Genomic DNA, 23279 nt, shown 5'->3' with positions numbered 1-23279 from the left:
TGTGGCTGGTTGCAGTGATCACACAGGAAACAGGATCTTTCTCTTTGCAACAAGAAACCCAATGGAAGCACAGAGAAAGTGAGATGTGATCAGCAGTGGAAATGTATCATTATCAGAGACAAAGGCTTTTGAATATATTTAGGGGATTTTTGTTGAACTCTCATTGTCATATTTTTGTAATAACTTCAATTTGCCAAGAACAGCTCCAGATAATCTCTAACACTCATAAGATAATACAGCAATGGCATCCGTGAGAGAAGAAAAACCAAACCAACAAAAGATTCACATCTGCTAGACTTCTTTATTATAAGACTCCTTGAATACAGGAATGGCAGATAACAATAAATGGTAATTCTGGCGTTTTTTCTGAGTTAACGCGAGTATGTATCTCAGACCAACATAGAGACAGTTGACAGAAGCTCTTTTTCATTAGTATAACTGTCTTCACAAAAGCATTTGCCAGGGAAAGCTGAGCAATATCCCATTGACTTGACTTGTCACACCATGTCTCTTTGCTGAAGACCTTATACATGTAGTTATGTTCAGAGTTGACACATAGGATACCTGAAAAATAGACTCATTTACATTTAAAAACTCACTTTGTGAAATGTGAGAGTTCAGTCTGTTGCAGCTCGGGGATAGGGAGATTGGCAGGATCTATACATTGAAGGAAGGACTGTTGATTTACTTTCAGCCCCATTTTCTCTCATAAACCTTGCCAGTTTCAGAACTAGAGAAAACATGGTGAGACAAATTCAGAAAGGTGGAGGATGGAGGTAGGATATAAAAGTGGAATGTTTGTGGACCTCTACATAAAGTAAAGTGATATGAATTTTAGAAATAAGTGCATACGTAGATATTTCTTATGCATTTACATTCATGTTTCCACTTATTTGTTAATCTGAGGCTCTTTCCACAGAATCACAGAGTGGTTGAGGTTGGAAGGGACCTCTGGAGGCTTCCTGATGTTCAGAAGGAATCTCTTGTGTAGCATTTTGTGCCCATTGCCTCTGGCATGTTCACTGGGCACCACTGAAAAGAGATTGGCTCTGTCTTCTTCACACCCTACATTCAGATAAATTAACTCCTAATTAATAAAATAAAACAAAATTCTCCCTGTCTTTTCACCTCAGAACATCTTATAGCCCTGTAGAGAGCCTGCAGGTACCTGCTTAGATACTGATTTTTTAATACTTTTTTTTTTTTTTTTTTCCAGATGGGCCCATTTTTTGCTAATTCAACATTCCAGTCCAAAATAACAGAAGAAGCTGATATTGTTGTTGGAATATGTTATATAGTATTTGGTAAGTATGATATTGTGATAAAAGTGCTTATAGATATTTGTCAGTGTTTGATGTGGTGAGGAGAATGAAGCAACCTTAAAGGTCAAGTTTGTTTCTGACAGACATGAACTTCTGTGTTTTCATAAAAGGAGAAAAAAGTATAAGGTAACATCATTAAAAGGTTGTAGCCTGTGTATTTTGTTAGGAACAAAAACTTTCATCATTGTCAGGAAGATAAAGCTGGACAGGAATGTTGGATTTCAAGGCCCTGGCAGTTCTTGGCATCCATATAATCATCATTAAGTCTAAACAAGAGATTGTCTTTTTCCACATATCATTGCAAATCACAGAATAGCATATCCTGACTCCTCATAATACCTGAAGTATAACACCAAAAGCTGTAGTCATAAAGTGTCTGGGAAAGGTGCCAGAAAGATCAGGTTTATGGCCGACATCCACAGTCAATGCATTAGAAAGTGAGATTTCTGGAAAATGAGCTATGCTGTTAAAGAGGAGGCAAATTTCTCCTCCCTAGTCTTGGTCTGACTGAGGAGAAAAATTCAGATCCAATCCTAATGGTATCGGTCAGTATAACCATGAGTTATAGGAAAGGAAAGGCAACACTGGCACCAGGAGAGCAATGGCCACCCTGGCTAAGCAAAGTTGACATCTGGTGCTTCAGAAGATGGTGGAATATAATAACAGGAAAAAGAATCCTCCCTGGAATTTTACTTCTCTAAGGCAACCAGTATTGGCACTGAAGTATGGGATTAATGCAAAATAAATATAGTGCCAACTAAAAGTGAACCCATGTCTCTAATTCTTATTGATTGTCAGTGAATATTGGCATCCTAACAGCTTCAAATATTAATAAGTTTTTCAAGATGTTTTTTCAACACATTGATTAAAAAATGTTGGTGAATGTGAGCACTCTTTCTTTTAGAGCGTAGTTTTATATGGACAGCTGAGTTTGAGAGGAGACTAATATCCTGGCTGGACAATGCAGATCAATTTAGAGAGAGAAGTCCCTGGAGTATTTGTACTCCTGAATTTGCAGAGATTGTTCAGCTAACAATAAGGTTATTGCAGAAATCTGCGTTTTTTCTCCCACCAGATGGACTTGAAAATTTCTGATGTAGTTTTATTTCTGCTTTTGGTGTTTTCTATGCTATCAACAACAGATAAAATGCAGAACTTCATACTGACAACACTGCTGGTAAAATACTGAAAACTTCATCTGTGTCTTCTCCTTGCATCTCCTCTCCCGTCTCTGCTCAGCTAATTGTACAACATAATGAAGCAACAGAATTTTTCCTTTCTGGATCCCTTGAGAATCAACCATGGTCAGATCACTGAGTCTCTTTTCAGGCTTTGTGTCCAGCATCTATGGTGTCAGTTGTACCAGAGTTCATGCAGAACCCTGAGTAGGCAGATCCAGATAGAGTATGTTCACAGGACCATAAAAAATGGTTTGATCCCAATAGAGTATTCCATTCATTGCTGACACCTTACGGCAACAAAAATGTTAGTATAAATTTCTGTGCAAAAATTATTCCAGAAGTAAAATTCAATGAGAATGATTGGCTTTTGTCTCTCCAGAAGATTTTAAATTATAAGTATCTTAAATGGGCTTAAGGAGATCAGAGATCTAAAGGAATTCAGCATCGCTGCTTAATGTTATTTGTGAATCTGCCATTCCCTTTAAAAGAAAATATCATAATCTGTAGAATATTTGGGAAATTTCCTATGAGAGTATGGTTAAATTAAGCTCTTTTATGGGTATAATCCAGAGCCAATGATGGTTTGCAGTATAGCTCTCCATGTAAATTGTTAACCTCAATTTCTATATCTATATTTACATATATCCTATAGGTAAAGTGGTGCTTTTTTCCGAAGTTATGCAGAAACACACTGTGAGGTCTATGAAAACATTTGGGCTCTTTTCAAAGGCTTGCCTTCACATGGTGTTAATAAAGAGATAGGTCATTTCATTTAATGTATAAACTTCATTTAAAGGTCTGTGGTCATTTTGATATCATTAATTAGATCTCTGTAGATAGTTTGATGAAAAAAAAAAAGAAGAAAAAAATAAGGATAATAATAATAATAATGATAAACAATAATAAGAAGAAATATAAAGAAGAGAAAATCACATATATAAAAAAGAGACAAGTTTTTCTGATAAATGTTACCATGATGGCAACACATTATTCCAGGGCAAGAAAAAAAAAAAAGGCTAAAAATAAATGTTTCTTCATATTGTGTGTTTCTCTGCAGGAATATGCTCCTTGTGCGGGAACAGTATTCTCCTATATGTCTCCTACAAGAAAAAGAATTTGTTGAAACCAGCAGAATACTTCATTATTAACCTTTCCATGAGTGACGTTGGTATGACTCTGACATTGTACCCTCTAGCTGTAACCTCCAGCCTTTCACACAGGTTTGTTCACTATGCACATGGTATTTAAGATCCTCTGCAGGCTCTGGAGGTCTGTGTCAGTGAGGAAGACTGAATTACTCTGCCAGTTTTCTTGTCATAACAGTGGAAAATAATTAGAAGGACTGAGAGGAGTATGCTATGTAACAGCAACTTAATAGACTGCTGGTATTAATTAGCATTCATTTCTATTTGAGGTTCCTATCATCTTCATCTCTGCAGGGCTGAGATTTTTTTCCAAACATGCACTGTTTGTTCCACTACCTACTGCATTTATTCTTCAAGGGCAGAATTATTTAAGTGATGGTGATTATTTTTTTAATCATTTTTATTTTTTCAAGTTAGGCAGTGAAATTTAGTAGCATAAAAAGAAAACCCTGAACTCCTGAATTTACTGATGATCCCCAAAAGTAATGGTAGCAATGGCAAATAGAAATTTAATATTCCAGATTAATTTTTAAGCCAATACTCTGAGTGTAGAACACTTTCATTCCTTTACCACTTCTGTCCACTTTACTCATATGAATTCAACCTATAATCATTGAGAAACTTTTTTTTTTTGCTTGTTTGTTCTTTTTAATCTTCTTTAAATTTTGATTTAAAGGTTTGGTATGCTGACTAATGAATACTATGTCTTCAAAATCTAGAATGGGACTTTTGACAACTGCTACTGCAAATCATGCATGTGTCTTAATAGAAAGTGAGGAGATATATTGATTCAGTTCAAATTTCTATTCCTCTGGAGAACATTCACAAGAGAATCTGTTGATTTTGATGAAACCTGGCTTTTAAAAAATACCTAATGTTAGTGGGGATAATAATAAAGAGTATTAATTTATGACCTTGGCCTACTAGTGGTAAGAATCACAGAATCATACAGAATGGGCAGGGTTGGAAGGGACCTCTGAAGATCATCTAGCACAATCCCGCTGCTGAGCAGGATCACCTAGATCATGTTGCGCAGAATGGCATCCCGGCGGGTTTTGAATATCTCCAGAGAGGGAGAGTCCACAACATCTCTGGGCAACCTGTTCCTGTGCTCTGTCATCCTCATAGTAAAGAAACATTTTGATTTTTCTTTTCAGAATATTTATCATTAAGATATATCGCTTTGTTTTATAAAAATAAAGAGGCTCAAACATCATTCATAACAATAAAAGAAGGACATGACTACTTTACTGGCTGTCTTTTCCACTGAGTATCTCTTCAGTAGTTGATTATTTTGCAACAAGTAATTTGATCATAAAGTTTTATTATTATTATTTTTTTAAGGCTACATGTATATATATTTCTACCATATAGTATTACATTTAAGAAAGAGAGATATCAAAGTATTAACTTTCTTGGTTATTTTCCAGGTGGTTGTATGGGAAACATATTTGCTTGTTCTACGCATTTTGCGGGGTGCTGTTTGGGATCTGCAGTCTCTCAACACTGACTCTACTGAGCACTGTGTGCTGCCTCAAAATTTGTTTTCCAGCTTATGGTAAGCTACTGTTTCTGTCTTAGACCTTTTTTTTTTTTTTTTTTTTTTTTTCATGTGAGCATGGACTACCATATCTGGGTTGCATAGCCTAGCATGCTTTTATAGAAGAGATCTTTTGCATCCAGTCGAACAATTCGTGTGTGTGTGTGTGTGTGTGTGTGTGATCATTGATAACTAACTATAGGTCTTATTCCCCATATAGCATAACTATATATGGAAATTATTACTTTTAAGCTCTTTTAACTCAGGGTGGCAATTTGGAGAAAGGGAATAAGAGTTCTGAGCTGAAAACAAGGCTAACCTGAATAAACTAATGATTTCAGAGTTTATTGCTACATTAGATAAAGATTTATTCATACAGATTTATGTTGATATAAACAACTGGTGCTATTCCCCTTTCTGTTAAGCCTATTTGTAAGAGGAAATATTTCAAATAACAACTTTGTCTTTAAATAGCACCTCACAATCAACTAAAAAATCAGACTGTTTTGGCAGACTATTGGGTTATTTAAGATACAAGTGTTAGCTGGTTAATGGTTTTGAGCATCTGAGGGACGCAAATCATTGTTAGGCATACTATAAACACTGATTTAGCATCTGAACAACTTGGGACAAAAATAAACACCACTGCAGATTAAGGTTTCTAGTACAGCATTGATCTGGAAACACATCCCTTACATTTCCACTCAAGAGCTAAGATTTTAGTTATATTTCAGTGATATTTCCAAATGGTCTTATAAGGTATCCCTATTTTTTAATGGAGTTTATGGAAATTTGAAGGCATGACCTGAGAAAAAAAAATCCGCTTTGGGGCATTCACACAAATCTTTAATATTTCTTATAGGAAAAGCAATTTTTTTTGTTATTATTATTATTATTTATTTTTTTCCCAGGGTTAGGCATTACTAATAATCTTACCTCTAAGTCAGGAGATAAATATGTTTCCACTGAGGTTTTTCTTTTCTTTCTTTTCTTTTTTTTTTTTTTCTTTTTTCCCCTGAACTACTGTTTGGATGGATTGTGTTGTTGCTCCTTTTTCCTGCTTCCCTATTTAAAAAAATAAAAAAAAAGTACTGATATGTACTTGTAAGTAATCCCCCCTTTGAGGTGTTCTTTAGACTAGAACTACTTTGAAAGTTGTGCCCAACAAAATACCAAAACAAATGTCGTAGGCTTGGTTTCGTTGTCTTGTGATTATGAATTTTTCAGTGCTCAACATGTATTCTATGTGAGCTCTACTTGTAGAGCAAGGCTCCGCTGTACTGAGTGTTAATCTGCTCAGAGCAAAAATACATTACAATCATCAGAATGCTTACAATTTGTGTTTAAACCAAACCAAACCAAACCAAACCAAACCAAACCAAACCAAACCAAAACCAAAACCCAACCCAATATCCCAATATCTTGTTTGATAGCAAGAGGAATGAAACTTCTATCAATGTAATGGCTTGTGAATTCAGCATATCGATTGCCTGGGTGTAGTTAAGTTACTTTGCAGACAGTATTTTGAGAAGCAAATCTCTAGAAGGTTATAAAGAGTTATTCTCAAGCAAAACAGAGAACAAAACCCCAAACTTCCAGTGTGCAATACAAGAAGCCTATTAATAAACCTTTGAATTGTTCCAATCGTTAACTGGAGCTCACAGCATTGTTGTGTGATGATCTTCCCTGCTTCTTTTGTCTTCCAGGCAACAGGTTCAGGAGAGAACATGGACGAATCTTGATAGCCTGTGCTTGGACCTATGCAGCAATTTTTGCCTGTTCACCCCTTGCTCACTGGGGAGAATACGGAGAGGAGCCATATGGCACAGCTTGCTGCATTGACTGGCGTTCCACCAACGTACATGTCATGTCCATGTCTTACACTGTCGTTCTCTTTGTTTTCTGTTTTATTCTCCCTTGTGGAGTAATCATCACTTCCTACTCACTCATTCTGATAACTGTGAAAGGATCCAGGAGAGCAGTGGAGCAGCATGTCTCTGGCCCCACCAGGATGAACAATGTGCAAACCATTACTGCCAAGGTATTTGGCAAGCTGTTTTGACAAGTATTTGGTGTTTGGCAAGTATTTGGCATTTGACAAGTATTTGGTGTTTGGCAAGTATTTGGCATTTGGCAAGTCTTTGGCAAGCTGTTTTTGCCAAAACTGGGCAGCACCTTTCAAGAACCAAAAAAATTCTGAGAAGGGAATAAAGAAGGAAAAGAAGCCAGTCCTTGTTGTATTTTTGTTTCAGAAAATAGTATAATCTTGTGCAAATTTATTCTATGGCAATGAATTGCTAAACATGTAAGTAATAGCTGTGCTGTTTCTGGAGGGTGATAATTAAGCTCACAGAGTTTCATTACTCATGAAAATAGAGATTTAAAACATTTTCTTAATTATTTTCTAAATAATCTGGAATATTCATATAGAAAATTTGGACTTTTAAATGATATTATGGAAAATGGAGTAAAACTTTGAATCACAAAGTGAAAACATAAGTATTTTATAGTACAAAAGATGTCTTTTCAGATGCCATTGACAAGTTTTGGAAATATTTCTTAACAGTGAGTCTCTGATGTTGGCTCTTGGTGTTCAGGTTATCTTTTTGGTATTCCAAAAATGTTTTCATTTCTTCTTGTACATGAGGTCTTCCATCATCATCCTTCTCTTAGCTTCTACTATTTAGCATCTCCCTTGGGCTTATTTTCTGAAGCCTTTGAAAACAGCCAGGCTCTTGTATAGTATACTTTCCAAAAGCCATTTCACACAGAAAAATATATATTTATACTGTAAAAATTAATGTCAGGAGGAACTCATTGAGGTGCCTTTGATGGCAAACTGTTAATTTCATAGTACCATTCAGTAAAAGCCTGGTAATCTTTGATCAAAAGGAAGGTTCAAAGTTGGAGCCCTGTGTAGAAGTGAATTTGAGCTTCATGCTCAGGAATCATTGCTTATGAAAGCCATTCTGGTTTTGAGTGACTGAATTCTGTTTGACCAGCTACAGACATTTGAGGAGATCCAGGCTAAAGTTTATATCATTAAAGGTTTTTAAAAATGTCTTGGAAATCAAATTTGCTTGTGCATAACTTAACACAGGACAAAAAACACAGATAACTGCATCTTTGTAAATACTTTTTGAACAAAAACCTTTTCAGATTTGTGTTTTACTGGCTCGTACCATAAAACTAGACCCATGGTCAGAGAATTTGTTGTGAAAATTGTTTCTTGCTGCTAAACTACATTCCCCTCCTTTCCATGAAAAGATCAACTTTTTTTTTTTTTTTTTTTTAATATACCAAAATATAAGACAAATTTGGCAGCAGACATTAGTTAGGAGTGCTTCAGTCTTTAGATAATATACCTCTTGAAAGACATGAATATAACTTCCTGACTCTCAGTTATCTTCACTGAGAAAATCTTTTTCTTTTCTTTATTTAAGTGAATCCTTCCCTCATTTCTCTAATTTTTTTTTTTTTTTTTTTTTTTTTTTTTTTTTTTAGCGTGCTGTTCTTCCTCATCAAGTATCTTCCTCACCAACTTCAACTTTCTGCTTTGAGTCATTGATCCTTTTCATTTCTCTCTTCAGGAATATGGATGCTCTCATCTGCAAATACTATTGAATATCTCACAAATCTGCTTCTGTATAAATGATTTACTTTTTCTATTCCATATTAACAAGCTTGGTCTCTCTCCGACATCGCTCTTCAGATTACCAAATACAGAGTAGCTACACTAGACATCTTGAGTATCATGGTTTTCATCACTGTGGGAAATACTATCCTCCTACCTACTCTCTACAACCTAAATATCTTATTCAATCCAAACAGTTTAAGGATAAAAGAGTATGCCCATGTCTTAACTATTCCTTATTTACAATAAGCCTTAGATAGAATATTTCCCAGTTAAAGCTCTTAAGTATATCTCTGCCCCACTTCTGAATATTCAGTAGACATTAATATTCTTACATCTTTCATTTAACTACAGTATATTTTCCTTTACTTTTTAAATTAAATTTTAATTAAGGACTTTTCACGCCTTGTCCTATTTGACCTCTGTAGCCACACCAACCATGTTAATGTTGTGGTCTGCTTGGAACGATTATTTGTTGAACTGTAGTTCTTCCTAATGCATTTGAGCAGCAAATATGGTACAGCTTACCCTGTAGCTCCTATTAAATTAGAGATGACTTACAGCCCACTTTTCCTCTGGCCTTATCCATCCTGCTCTGAAATCAGGACACTGTAACTTAGGAGTCCTAGTCATATCTGACCTCTGCAATCTGATCCAGCTTCAACAGAAGGGCTTGGGCATTGTCTCCGTCTTGAAAACCTAAATCCAGAAAATGACCTGGGAATTTAAAACAGGACTTAGACACTTAGAGTCCATCTAAGCAAGGAAATATGATTCCAGAAGTTTTGCTTGGCAGCTTCCTATGCCTTGAGGCTCCAAGTAATTGCCCCAGGTTCCTCTTATATTGCAGGTTCCTGAAGTTTGTTTTAATCTGTATTACTCTGTACACTAAGCAGCTATCACTTTCCTAAACCATATTAACATAACTAGGTCATAGCATTAATTTTAGGTCCATTTCAGTGTATTTGTTGTTTTTAGTAGCAATTGAATATTTTAAAAAGAAATAACAATAAAATACAGATAACATTCATTATTACTAACCTACCTTCATTGCTAAAAGATCTGTCTGTAGGGTTTTTTCTTTTTTTTCTTTTTTCTTTTTTTTTTTCTGTGCTACTTTAGAATGACAAAAGCAAGATTTTTAGAAAACATAACGGGATCTGTACAGTGCTATTTGTGTTTTTTGTGCTTCTGAGTTTACAAGGTTGGCTAACTACTGAAATTGCTTTTATTATTATAGAGTTCCATAAAAATCAATTATAATGCATACTGAGAACGCTATTCTCATCTAATTTGTTCACAACTGTATAGGTTTGCCACCTTCTGGAAAAAACATGCTCTGGACACGTAGATAAGACAGATAAATATTATGAATGTAAGCAGAGATGTAGAAAACTGCCTCTTCTCCAGGAATTCCTTGGGATTTAGCAATTTCAGAAACATACCCTAGCTGCTCCTAGAGATTGAAGGAGCAAAAATACTATGCATGTAACTTAACATTTCATCAAATATTTGTCCAAATGTCATCACTGAATGCTCTGCAGTACACTAAAGTTAAAGTCATAGGAGGGTAAGTCTTTGTCCTGGGAAATTGTGTTCATTTTTTTGTTCTGATTCAGACTTTGTGTACGACCTGGAACAAATCTTATGGTCCTTAACTTGTATTTCTTTGTGATTGTAATTTGTGATAGCTCTGAAGTACATGATTTGAAACACTGAAGTATCATTTGGCTAAATAGGAGAAAGCTGAATAATTCACATCTCTTTTCTAAAATTGCTTGTTGCAGAAATAGGGTATCTGATTTTATTCTCAGCATAAAATGCAATGATTTGCATAGAAACAAGACAAATCTAGCATCATGGATGTTACCTGGGCTTAAATTGCTCTTCTACAATGCATGGGCACAGTGCTTTTCTAAAATCATTTTGTTGTTGTTGTTAAATTAATAAAAATGTTACCCCCAAAATTAATGGAGGTTGTTGCACACCTCTGAAACTGAAATTATTGTATAGCCGTGGCTACAAGCAGTCTTGAAAGTTTTGGCTAATTACAGGTGCAAAGATCTATAGACATAATGGGAAATAATATAGAAATAAAATTGGAAAAATGTTACTCTTCAAAGAAACCCTGCAGTTTATAATGCAAGATCCCAAACCTGAGTACTTCATTGTAGTGCGTAAATCTACTCCTGAATTTATAGAAGAGTTACAGAGTTCATTGCCTCTCTTGATATTGTCCACCTTAAGTTGATGCTTTATTTGTACAGCACAGCAATATTGCAATTTACTGTAGGCATTTCAAAGCCATTTGGGGATTAGCAGTCATTGTGCTATTTCAAAATGTTGGCTTTGCTTGTGTGAAGGGAAATAATCTGCATGGAGTCACAAACAGCCTTAGTTCTAAACTTACAGTTGCTTTTGTTATATTATAGGCTGTATAGCATATATTGGTTTGAGCTGGAGGCAATCAGCTTTTTGACAAGTGTGGGAGAATCTGGTTTACCTATAAAATACATGTTGAATGTACCTTACTGCCAAAATTTGAGATTCTGTTACAAGTTATAGCTTGATGAATAATATTTTAAATCTTTTCCTCTTGGTGTACAAATAATAGTATGGGCTTTTCTTGTCAGTTACTTTTCAGACTTTGCTATAATTACTTTGGAATATTTTGCAAGATACAATTGCAATATGTGTTGGCTTTGCGGGGTCAATAAACTGCCAAACTGCAGTGTTTAGTTGGCTAGATTTATGATTCCTATGTATAGTGAAACTCTGCCAGATAGGAAATTATGGCCAGCATTTCCCTTACTGATGAGAACTAAGCAAGGTTAAAATACCAAACCAAGGCCATCAGGGCAGTCACAATTAGCTACAAGACTCAAATTCAGGAACCTCTCCTGTTTTGCCTGGTGTTTAGCCCGCTTGCTTCTGGTTTATTTTTTTTTTTTTTTTTTTTTTTTTTCATACTTTTGTCTCTAGGCTCTGGTATAATCTACTTACACTTTCTGCATGCTCAGCAAAGTTTGCACGGAGAGACAGTCTCCAATTTTCTACTGTAGGCTTCTGGTCTTGCTGGCTTTTGAAGAAAAAGAGAAGCCTAGCCATAGGCTAGTCTGTGAGACTGTGTGTGTGCCACTTGCAGTCTTCAAGGGCCCAGAGGCTGAGTTCAAGGTCCATGCTACCTGACCCTAACATAAATTCTGTCACCAGAGGGGACAGGTGATTTGTAGGAGTCTGTCTTCATCTCTATGAGCCACTGTGGGGAGCAGGTAGCATCTTGGCAGAGGCTGGTGAATGAGCTGGCAGATCTGAGGTGATGAAGGGATAGCTCAAGGGTCGAGAGGCATTTGCTCCATCTTGTTGCATGCCAACCAAGCTAGTTGGCTCAGGGGAGTAGCATCCTAGTACTGCTCATACATTACTGTAGCGACTGTGCTTCTCAGAAACTTTGTAGTAGCAGCAGTTTCTATATGGCACAGTGTTTATTAGGCCTTGCTCTGGGGTGCACAGCTCCCTGGTATTTTAGGGGGACACTGAAGGTATAAAATTGTGACCTCTCAGTACCACTTTCCATATTTTGATGAAAAGTGACCCTCAAAAAGGAGATTGAAACTACAGTATCAAAATAAAAGATGTAAAAATATCAAGCAATGGGAATTCTAATGATACTTTTATATTTTCCTATTGTCACCTGTGACCTGGATCAATGAGAAGGCTTCATTCCCAGCTTTCATAATTGCACTGGGTGCTCCTTCATTTCTGAAAATAAATCTGTATTAGCAGTTCATGCAGGTCTCTGGCCTGAGATACACCGGTGAGATCCTGTGAGATATTGGAACTCCCCCTGGCACTTGAGTGCACAGGAAGGGATGCTGGGCACTGTGGGGACAGACTGGCTTACAAGGGTCATTGATGCCCACTGGGGTTTTGTCTAGTGTGTGATGCATGCATACCTGTGGATTCTGACTGTGTACTAAACTTTGCTTTTGCAACTCGTGAACCATAGAAAGAGTTGTGTTGAGGATACAATGAAGAGCAGAATCCAGGTTTGGATAAGCTCTGTAGACGTAAACAGCCATGAAGGGATCTGGCCCTAAATCTAGAACCGGAATTCCCCTCTGAGGGAGACAGGTCTTCCTCAAGCTTGTGCTTTAGGTGGTCCTAGGGCAGGGCAAGTAGAGACTGTGTTTATTGTTGTATTTCATTCATCAGGATACATATAATGATCCATGTACATGATGAACAAGTTAGTCCATGAGGCAAAGACGATAGATTTCACTGATGATGCAGTACTGTACACTTTTATAATAAAATGTTTATGCCACATTATCATATTATTTCTACTTAGAACTGCAGGCAATATGTGTTAGTGCCTGAGTACAGGAGAGGGTGTATATATTTATGTGTACTTTTTGTAAGCTGTGTGCTAATCATGGGACTTGGGGAAAAAAAAAAAAAAAAAAAGACAGCTACCAAAAAATTTTCAGCAGTAGGAATTAGATAAAATTAATAACATTTTTTGCTATATTTTAGCAAGGGAGTTGAAGATTTACCTTCGTGAGCCTTGCACGACTCAGCACGATTAAGCTGAGCAGATCTGTAAATCACTAAGTACAAAAGAATAAGTGAACATAATAATGCCAGATTGCTTAAAAAACATGCTGGTAAAGGTCTGTTCCCAGGTCTTGTGAGCAGGGTAATCATTGGAAAGAGGTCTGTTGACTTGTTTTGGAGAAAACTCCAATATAAATCAGGTGTTTTTTTCTAAATCATGATACTGTAACAGCATTTTACTGTTTACTGTTTTTTACTCTTTTGTGCTTTGGTGGCTGAAGGGAGAAGTAAAATGCATGACATGAAGTTTCAAAGCTTAGCCCGTGAAATTCTAATTTCTTTTGCTGCTTCCTTTATTTTAGCAGTGCATTGGCTCAGTGGCTTATTATTTTGCAGAAAAACAAAGTAGAGGTTGTAATAGTCTCCCCTGAAGCATAAAAAAAAAATATTTGAATCAGAGGAATTAATTTGCTGCTTATGCATTTAGACAAAGTCTCACAGACTCTGAAAATAGTTGCACTTACCCTGTCAGAAACAATTTATAGGAAAAACTTTTTATTCTCAGCAGAATAATTTTACCCGTAGCAAATACTTTGAAAGTGAAAGGAAAGAAGAAAGCATCATTTTATTGGCTTTGCCATAGCCTTATCTAATTATCTTCCTAGAGTCCGTTGTTCCTTTTTTGCAACCACTGAGAACTAGGAATCCTATAGGTCTTTGCTGCAATAATCATGCCACATAAATAAATTGAGAAAAACTAAGGACTTGCTGCAAATATTTTCTGTTTTTCAAACATGAAGGCATTTGGCTGCCAAAGTAAGCAAAAGGTTCTACAGAGAAGACAAATGATAATGAACAAAATATGATTTGCAGGGAGGAAAACAAACACAACAAATACTTTGTTTCCTGCAATAGAAACACTGTACTGGAAAAACGTACCCCAAGCCCTCAGTAATGATGTCTTACCTTCACCAAGACACCACAAGAGTTTGTTGTTGAGTACCAAGTCTGGGCACCATGCAGTGTGGATGCGACTAGTCTGTGTCTGATCCAGACAACGATCCCTGATCTTATTTTATTTAACAATATATTCTTGTAGCCAATGAGACTATAAAAACTCGACTTAGTGTCCAGCATCTCCCACTATTGTGTATTAGCTTTTAGGTGGAGAGCCTTTTCTAAGACAGCTTAAGTGCTGGGAAGAGTCTTTGGGAGTTAGTTTTCTTTACAGCCTGCTCCATTGCTCCTAGCTTAGTAGCACTGTGCAGGAGAATGTTTTAAGTTTGCATAGTTGTGGCCACCCCTTCCATGGTAGTACCACATCCTGTCCTCAAGTCTGCAATGCTCCTTTTGGTGCAGTCTGTTACTAAATGAATGACAATGAAAGATTTGATTGACTTTTGGCAAATCTATTTGCTTTATTAGGGGCAGAAATTGCTCATTGAGACTTCTGGCTTCTGTTTAAATCTAGGATAGTGGACTACAGTTTGGGCTGAAATGAAAATTTTGAAAACTCCCTTGATTCACAAGATTTCTAGATTTCATCTTATGTAGCACAAGCAGTTTGGCCTGCTGAGACTCTTCTTTGGGATACAAAAATGCATGAGGCTCAGGGTGACATTCACTGATGGCACTTTTACAGTACCTGTGCTTCGTATCTGCTTCTATTGGTCAGAACAGACTGGACCCAATCTTTGGAAGCTTTCTGGGAAAGACGAGCAATGATTCAGACTTGCACCACTGAGGACCAGATGGTTATGTTGTACTCATTAGGTACTCCTGAGAATTTTACTTTTACAATCACAATATTTTAGTGTATATATATATATGCTTGTACATTCTGTTATTTTCTATTGAAAACATGGGGTGAATGGCTCCTGAACTCAGACATACGGAAGTCAGAAATAGACGTTAGCCAGCAAGGATTCAAATGAGATATTTCTGTTGTAATAACATTTTCAATAAAAAACATAGTGATCAAATGGTTTGAGTTTTTAATTAGTTTTCAAAATATATGATCTGATAAAATCTGTTTTCCAGCTTACTTTAAACCACTAGCCCTTGCAAGCTTTGTGCTTTCTTATAAAAGAAATTTACAGTAATCCTAAGAGAGAAGCTGTGAAAGATTTGTACATTTGCATAGTTCCCCCTTATTACATGGGAACAAGTAGCAAATCTCTGTTCCTGGCAGGCTGACACGAAGGAAGGAAGGGCTACGTCCCTGTGATCTGGTGACTGGCTGAGTGCGATTGCTTCAGAGAGGTTCTCACCACCAAGTCACTCCTGCTTGTTGTTTTCTCTGGTGTTTAAAGGTATGGCACACATTTCGGTATTTTTATATTTTTATTCGGTTCATTTTATTTTCACATCTCAGGCATTGCTTTTCATCTTTTGTACAGGGTGAAGAGTAAGACTCGATCACCTTTATCTTAGTGAGAGTAAATACATCATTGGGACTCTACTGCCATTCCAGAAAAGGAGATCCGTCTCTGCAAGTTAAAAACTTCCCTAGTCATTCCAGTGTCTGTAAAAGACCAAATACAGAAATAAAAACCCTTGACAAACCTAATCCTATTTCGTGCTGGTTGGATGGAGGCTTACAGGTATTTTTGGAACAAAAATTGGAGCACGCAGAAGCTGTTACTGATCATGAAAGTCCCCACTCTCAGCAGCTTGTTCTGTATTACCCTGACACGGTCTTTGCTGTGCTTTTTTCCTTTATCTGTCATAAATTTACATCAGGAAATTTCTTGATAAAGTAGACATAAATATATGGAAAATGCTTTATCTTCCAAAGAGGTCATGAAGTATCATTTACTTAAAAGTGTCAGCAAGCTGATTTCACCCAATAAGTACAATAAGCATGTAGTTTGAAATAGCTTAATTAGGTCCTTAGCTTGTGCCAACAGTCTGGTTTATTCCAAACTATGTTGCCGAACTGGCACACACCAGTTGAAAAGCTAACTGCAAAGCTGATAGCATGCTGCAAGTGTGGCACATCTGTTTTCGTCTTCTGTTTACCTGCAATGTATGCTGTGTAGCTTGTATTCTTTGTTGTTAAGCTCTTCTTACAAACCACAAAGTTCTCCCAAGTTCCAACTCAATTGCAGTTCCCTAGGAGAGATTTTTGACTGTAAATTTCTCAGGAGCGTCAACTACCATTACATTTGGTATTTGAAAAATGCCCTTGTGGTTGTTTTACAGACACAAAGGAATTTTTTTCAGTTGTAACTGTGTTTATTTCCTTCTTGGGGAGATATTTTTGGAAGGTATTTGTTTATGGGATTTGCCTCTGCTCAAGGGCAAACTTCAAAAAGATTTTTGAAAATTCCTCTATGTCTGATCATAGTGTTCACAAACTATGATAGAACCCTGTCTAACCTAAGAGGCAGAGCAAAAGTGAATCACTTCTTGCCTTACCCTGGAAAATTATTGTATTGCTGTACTCTTGTATTTTTAAAAATTATTATGTTATATGAAATAATTTATACTTGCCAAACTACGTAAGTTCTAGTTCAAACATCCTAGTCCGAATAGGCCCTGGGTGTATAGGTGATGTGATGTATCTTGTGAAGGTATTTTTCTTATCTGCCTGTATGATGGAGAGGACATTAATGATTTTCCTGCTCAATGAAATCTCTGAGTGATAATACAAATAATTAAAATAAAATTCTGACTTGCAAGATGTGAGAAGAAAGCATCACCTTTTATTCATACTGTCGCAGAGCAACAATAGGACACTCTTGATAGACACTTTGATTAAAAAAAAAAAAAAGAAAAAGTGTTAAAAATGTCCACAGATATGTGCAGCAATAAAAAGATAGCTCATAGGTCTGAAATTGTTTTTCTCTGTATTTCCATGATAAAATAAAGACATTACAGAAAGTTCATTATAGTTCATTAAAATGTCTTCTCATTAACACTAAGGTGTTTGGATGTAAACCACTGATGGCACTTTCTACAGAATGTAAAGAATTACTTAGTGTTTTCTGGAATAGCCTCCATAACAGATAATTTTTTACACCTTTATTTGAGACCTGCACATATTTTTCTAGGTCACATCTTCACATTGTTCCTCAGCCAGCCACATGTCTTCAGGCTGGATTTCCTCATGGTCTACAAAGGCTCAGTTTGCTGCTACTGCAATTTTAGCAGCTGTGTATTACAAGTTGATGCTAAAATTAGCCAATATGTCTCTTGCTCAATTTAATGAGGAAATCTGGACTACAGCCTAGAGTGAAATAATGAAAAGGCTTCTCTGTAGTCCAGCATGCCTGTTGTCCACCCTGGGCCTCATTGTGTAGTGATGCTTCAGGTGGTAAGACCTTCACATCCAAGACCAGAACTGACAACTGTCCATCAAGTATAGCTTAAAGAGAATTGGATCAATCACAGAGTGATGTAATGAAATGGGGTAGTTGACCTCTCTTGTAGTGTGACACTCATATTCATGTTTGAACAGTTCTTTTTGGTATAAGGAGCTAATAAGTAAACATTTTGAGTTAATGAAATTTAAGAATGAATGTACAGATCACTTATTCTGAACAACCATTTCTGGTTAAAATGAACTCACCTTTAGAAATAACCTAACTACTGCAGCGGTAAAGTTTTCTTCCTAACATATCTAATTGGTTAGTGAGGCCTGAATTACAGAACCAATGTATCTTTGTTTCTATTCTGACATTTAAGTTTTTAGGTAACTTTTGGCCACTGTGTTGTGCAATGAGTTAAGAAAGTATTTTGGAAGTGAACTTAAAATATGAACCAGAAGGGGAAAAAAAAAAGAAATACTCACAAGTACTCTTTTCCTTATAGTGAAACTTGTGGAAAAATAAATAAATAAGTAAATGAATAAATATATATTCCTTTCAAAGCTTTTCTGTTATTATTTAGTTTATATATGGGTAATTGAAATCATGCATTATGGCTCTCTCATTTTGTTCTGCTGCCTCTCTAGTTTCATTGCAATAGCATGCATTCAATAATTTTTCCTGATCATTTAGGAAAACAAACCAACGTATATTGCCTGCAAAAGTTCTCAGAAGTAGCTATGATACAACTATACAAATATACCATATCTCCAAGAATGTGTACTGAAGGACGTCTCTGAGGGCTTAGTGTGTTTATGCAATGTTCCACCCTTGGTCATTCTTCTGTATTTCAGCTGTTGGTTTTGTTTGCTCACAAGAACACGAAGGTGTCCTTTAGTTTGTCACTTCTGTGAGTTTCTTGTGAATGCTCACAAAGTTGCTCCATATCTGCTTCACCAAAACTCTCCTCTTTTGTTGTGTTTATGAAAAGCTTGACATTCTTTGCCACCTCATGGTGACATCGTTGGTTAGTCCACTCTTCCTACTTCTTACCAAAGGCAGATTATTAAGTGTCATCCAAGCGCTTTTCTATTAAAATCTAGACTTCTCAATATGTGACATGACAGTATAAATAATAATAACAGTCTCTTTTTACATGCATGTATATATAGCTGATATGCTCAAGTGTCTCAAAGGGAGTTCCTTTTGCTTAGTTGCACTTCACTTAAAAGTAGTTGTCTTAAGTTCAGAGCTTCAAAATTGTCAATGACAAGGACCTTAGAGCAATCTGTCACATCTATTACAGGCATACATCTTTGGATGATATCAATTGCTTTCTGGAGATATGTCTCTCTTTCCTTTGACATTGTAAAGAACCTTGACTAGATTAGACCTAGAATATAAGTTTTGGATAGCTGAGGTTACGTAAAATGAATGTCCTGTTTTTGCTGTAAAAATGGTACTGATGCAGTTCAGGAAGTAGGCTGAGAGCTCCTTGAAAGTATGTGCCAAATATCTTTTTACAGGAACAAAGTAAAACCTATCACAATCCCAGAGATTAATTGCTGCCATAAATAAGCCATCTGGGAAACGAACCAGTCAATTCTAATGTCCATTTCTTCTTGACGTGATTCTAAAGGGCCAAGGCACATTGCTTGCCACAAAAACTGCTTTTCATTTCATCCTGGAATGCCATGGACATGGACAGTTTAGGATTACAAAACCCATGCCTGTGACATTGGTTTTTCCACAAGTAGAGCCAGATCTTCAGCTGAGGTAAATAAATAAAGCACTCAGTGGGGAGGGGTGTGGGAAGGTGGGGAAGGGGAAGAGAGAAATTAAGTCCACTTTATCATGTGTTTTTGTCTCTTTCCATCTTTTCTTAACTAGTCTCATTCTGTCAAAATACTTTGCTTCTTAATTCTGACAAATCACTGCGGCTTTGGACTTCAGGTGAACCAATGGACATTGCTCATAAATGGGAAATTTCTCCTGTGCTGTTATTGTTATAGCAGATGGCTTTCTAGAGACATATACAAATTCATAAACAGATTTTAGCTTAATAGTAAAAACAGTTATACATGACAGACATTTCTCATAAAACTTGTGTTATATATTTCTTGGCAATCACCATGCATTTCTTCTTGCAAAATAAAGTTTGGGAAACTCTTAAACTTAGGGAGAAAATAATAGTATTTTGTGTAGATCTCTATGCCTTAAAGGAGTTTTATGTGTTTTCCTCTGATATTAAGTGCTCAGGACCTCTCTCTGTCATTCTCACTTTGAGTACAACAATGTGATCTCTCACAGTAAAAATAAAAATAAAAAAAAAAACAACAAACATGATTTTCGCAACCTTGAATCTACAGCCAGAGCCTCAGTGAGAAAAGGGTTGCATTTTCAGTTAACCAAGCTAGTTAGCTGCTCTGTACTCCCACTTGCAGAGGTCAGTTCAGGGAGGTGGCACAATTAGCAGCTGAAAGCAAAAGTACTTTCTGTATGTCTTTTCCTCTCTTCGCTTGGATCCAATATTACTCTAAAGGGAATGGATTCTCTACTGTCTTCTTTATTTGTAAATACATGCTCTTGGCAAACACGGACATTTGAAACTTCTACAGGAGCATGAATATTCTTGTTTCTGTCCTTAAAATATGCATGCACTTCATTTATAAACCACGCTTAGAAGAATGCCCTGCAGATTAGTTTTCCTGTACAAGCTGATGCTTACAGTTTACTTCAGATTTCTCAGAGTTTATGTTTATTACTGATTAAATATTTATTCCTACATTTTACATATCTCTGTGATAATTTATACCAAAAAAAGAAAACCAATGATTTTTTTTTTTAAGTCTATTAAAGCTTTCTTGATATAGTTTACTAAGACAAGTAATTGGTGGGTAGAAGTTAATTTAAATTAATGAATTTAATTCATCTTCAGGATCATTCTGGTTTTCTGTTGTCAGTTGTCTATATATGGCTCCAGATGAGCACAAAAAATAAAATTGTTGAAGACACTCCCTAGCCAGGAAAACCAGTATTACTCATGAATTAGAAAGTAGATGGAAATGACTTTGCAATCCATATAAAAGCTTCCTCAGAAAAGTATCTTTTTCTTTTGTTTAGCTTCCTTTTTGGTGTAGAAAGAATTTTCATGGCACTTCAGTGAAAAGGAAGAGAAATGTAAGAGCTGATATGTTTAAACTTTGAAATTTGCAAGTCTCACACAGAGTTAAGTTGCTAGACAAATTCACATTAGGGGGCAGCTGAGGTATAATGGAGGATTTGGGGAGACTTTTAACAAGGGGGATCAATTAGGTGGTATTTTTATGCATATACTATATTGACAGCTGTTTTTCTCATGCATGCAGTTTTTTAATTCACTGTTCTCTCTCTCTCTCTCTCTCTCTCTCTCTTTTTTTTTTTTTTTTTTTTTTACCCTGCAAGCTGAGTATTGCTGTGTGCATTGGGTTTTTTGCTGCCTGGAGCCCTTATGCCATCATTGCCATGTGGGCAGCATTTGGATCAATAGATAAGATTCCTCCATTAGCCTTTGCCGTTCCAGCTGTTTTTGCAAAATCCTCCACACTCTACAATCCAGTTATCTATCTTCTTCTGAAGCCCAATTTCCGAAGTACCATTGCCAAAGATTTCACAGTTCTTCGACAGTTATGCATCAGGAGTTGTTTTTGTGTCAAGACGCTGCAGACATACAGATTGACTTTGAACACCGGTTTGAGAACATTTAAGGACAAAAGTGAATCTAGATGTAATGCTCTTCCAATTGTGGAAGGATGTTCTTATTTCCCCTCTGAAAAGCATGGTGATACTTTTGAATACTTTAAAAGCTGTCCAAAACGCTGCCAGGAGAAGCTAAGTGCTATGGGAAGCCCTTCTCAAGAAAGCGCAGCCTTGGAGAACAACCTCCTTGTAAAAATGAGGGAGGGCAGTAAGAAGTCGGTAAAGGTGATTGTGCAGGGAGAAAAAAGCACTGAACTTGAAAACTTAGAAATCACTTTAGAAGCAGTACCTGTGCATTGTGCATTTACAGACCTCTAGAGCTGCTTATATGAAGGAATCAAAGAACAATGTTGTTATACTGGACATATGAATGTAGCTTCTTCTTAAGAGCCCTTCTATTATCCCAGTTTATACACTATTTTCCTGTTCTTTCTCATGTACACTTTGATGGGGCACATGCTACAGCATGGACATACTATAAATGATATATGACTCTCTCCATGTTGACTTAAGTATATTGTGATAACTGTATTCACATCAAAAACTGCCAGACAAATCCTCTGTTTGTTTTAACTTCCATCAACCCCATTTTCAAGAGAACACAATAACTGTGGGGAACTTTTCTGTAAAGTGTTACCCTTTCTAGACTTTGTGTATTTTACTTCCTGTATGTTCAAAGCAAATAACACAACGTAGAGCTTTAAAAGACCAATCTCATGCTGTTCTAATTGTTATAACAACTGAAAAGTTAATTACCAACAGAAAAGTTTATTTCTGAAGAAGTGATGCTGAGCAACCACGTGTTATATTTTCTGGGAGTCACAGGTCAGTTTGTTCCTTGCTTTGAGATTATGCAGGTTCTGACCACATTCCACATTAATGAAATCACAATATTTCGGGTAATTTGAAGATGGCATACAGCCTTTATTTACCTTTTTTGGTGTAATTTGAGAGGAACTTGACCTAGAACATAGTTCATTATTCCCAGTTTCCTCTATAGGACATTGGAATTAGGAGGGTGAAGAAATAGCATAATGGGCAACAATCTCTGCTGGTGCAAACTACTGAAACCAGTGATAATTCTCCCATGCCAAAACCCCAGTCCTTCAGGAATTCTTGAACTTGACTTACAAGGACAATGTTGCAGAGCAAGAACAGGCACATCTCTTCTTTCCTGTGTTCTCTGCTCCTTTTTTTTTTTCTCCCCTGGAAGAAGTAGGAAAAGCAAACAAAGTGGTATCTGAGAAAGGGCTCTGGAAATGGTTGCTTCTGTCGGTGAGGGAGGATTGGGTTGAATTGCTGCTCTGTCTCACAGCTTGCCAGCACAAAGCACCACTTCCTCTGCCACTGCAAAGGCATGCTGAGGGCTTCAGGCTCTCATTTTGGACATGCCAGAGCCCTCTGATTAAGTTGTTAAAGCTTTGTGCTCCAGCTGGGGCTAGCTTGGGAGATAAGGTGGTCCTCCTCCCAAAGTGCCTCCAATCTGCAGGGCCAGTGGGTCCCAGGCTCCCCAGGAGGCCTCAGGGGAATACCTGCATCTTTGTAACATCAGTGATGCAGCAGCAGTGTTTCACTGCCATTTCTGTGGTGACTTGAAGAAAATGAACCTAGTTGCAAAAGGGACAGCCATGTTAAACTCCATGAAATAGTCTCCAAGTAGCCACTTTAAGGGAATTTCTGTTGCTATAGAGCACATTTGCATTTGCTTGGGACACAGAGTTTTCACAGAATCACAGATTTTTCTGCCCTGCTTTTAAACTGCAGACACTGTCTCTGTCGTGTCCCCCCCCCCCCCCCCCCCCCCCCCCCCCCAGCTTTTACCCTCCATGTTTTGTAGATGAACAATAATTAA

The 23279-nt window shown here is 36.8% G+C and overlaps 1 protein-coding gene across 1 annotated transcript; it reads left to right on the top strand.

The window, feature by feature from the left end:
* Window positions 1–1216: 1216 nt before the first annotated feature.
* On the top strand, window positions 1217–21754 carry LOC121065729 (opsin-5-like). Its single transcript, XM_040548719.1, has 5 exons — window positions 1217–1304; window positions 3561–3723; window positions 5079–5206; window positions 6895–7229; window positions 21134–21754. Exons 1-5 carry the CDS (start codon window positions 1217–1219, stop codon window positions 21743–21745), a joined length of 1326 nt encoding a protein of 441 aa, XP_040404653.1. The 3' UTR covers window positions 21746–21754.
* The last annotated feature ends 1525 nt before the right edge of the window (window positions 21755–23279 follow it).

The sequence above is a fragment of the Cygnus olor genome, chromosome 2 (assembly GCF_009769625.2).
Source record: "Cygnus olor isolate bCygOlo1 chromosome 2, bCygOlo1.pri.v2, whole genome shotgun sequence".
Lineage (NCBI taxonomy): Eukaryota > Metazoa > Chordata > Aves > Anseriformes > Anatidae > Cygnus > Cygnus olor.
The sequence above is the reverse complement of the archived record's forward strand: the minus strand, read 5'-3'. Positions and strand labels throughout refer to the sequence as shown.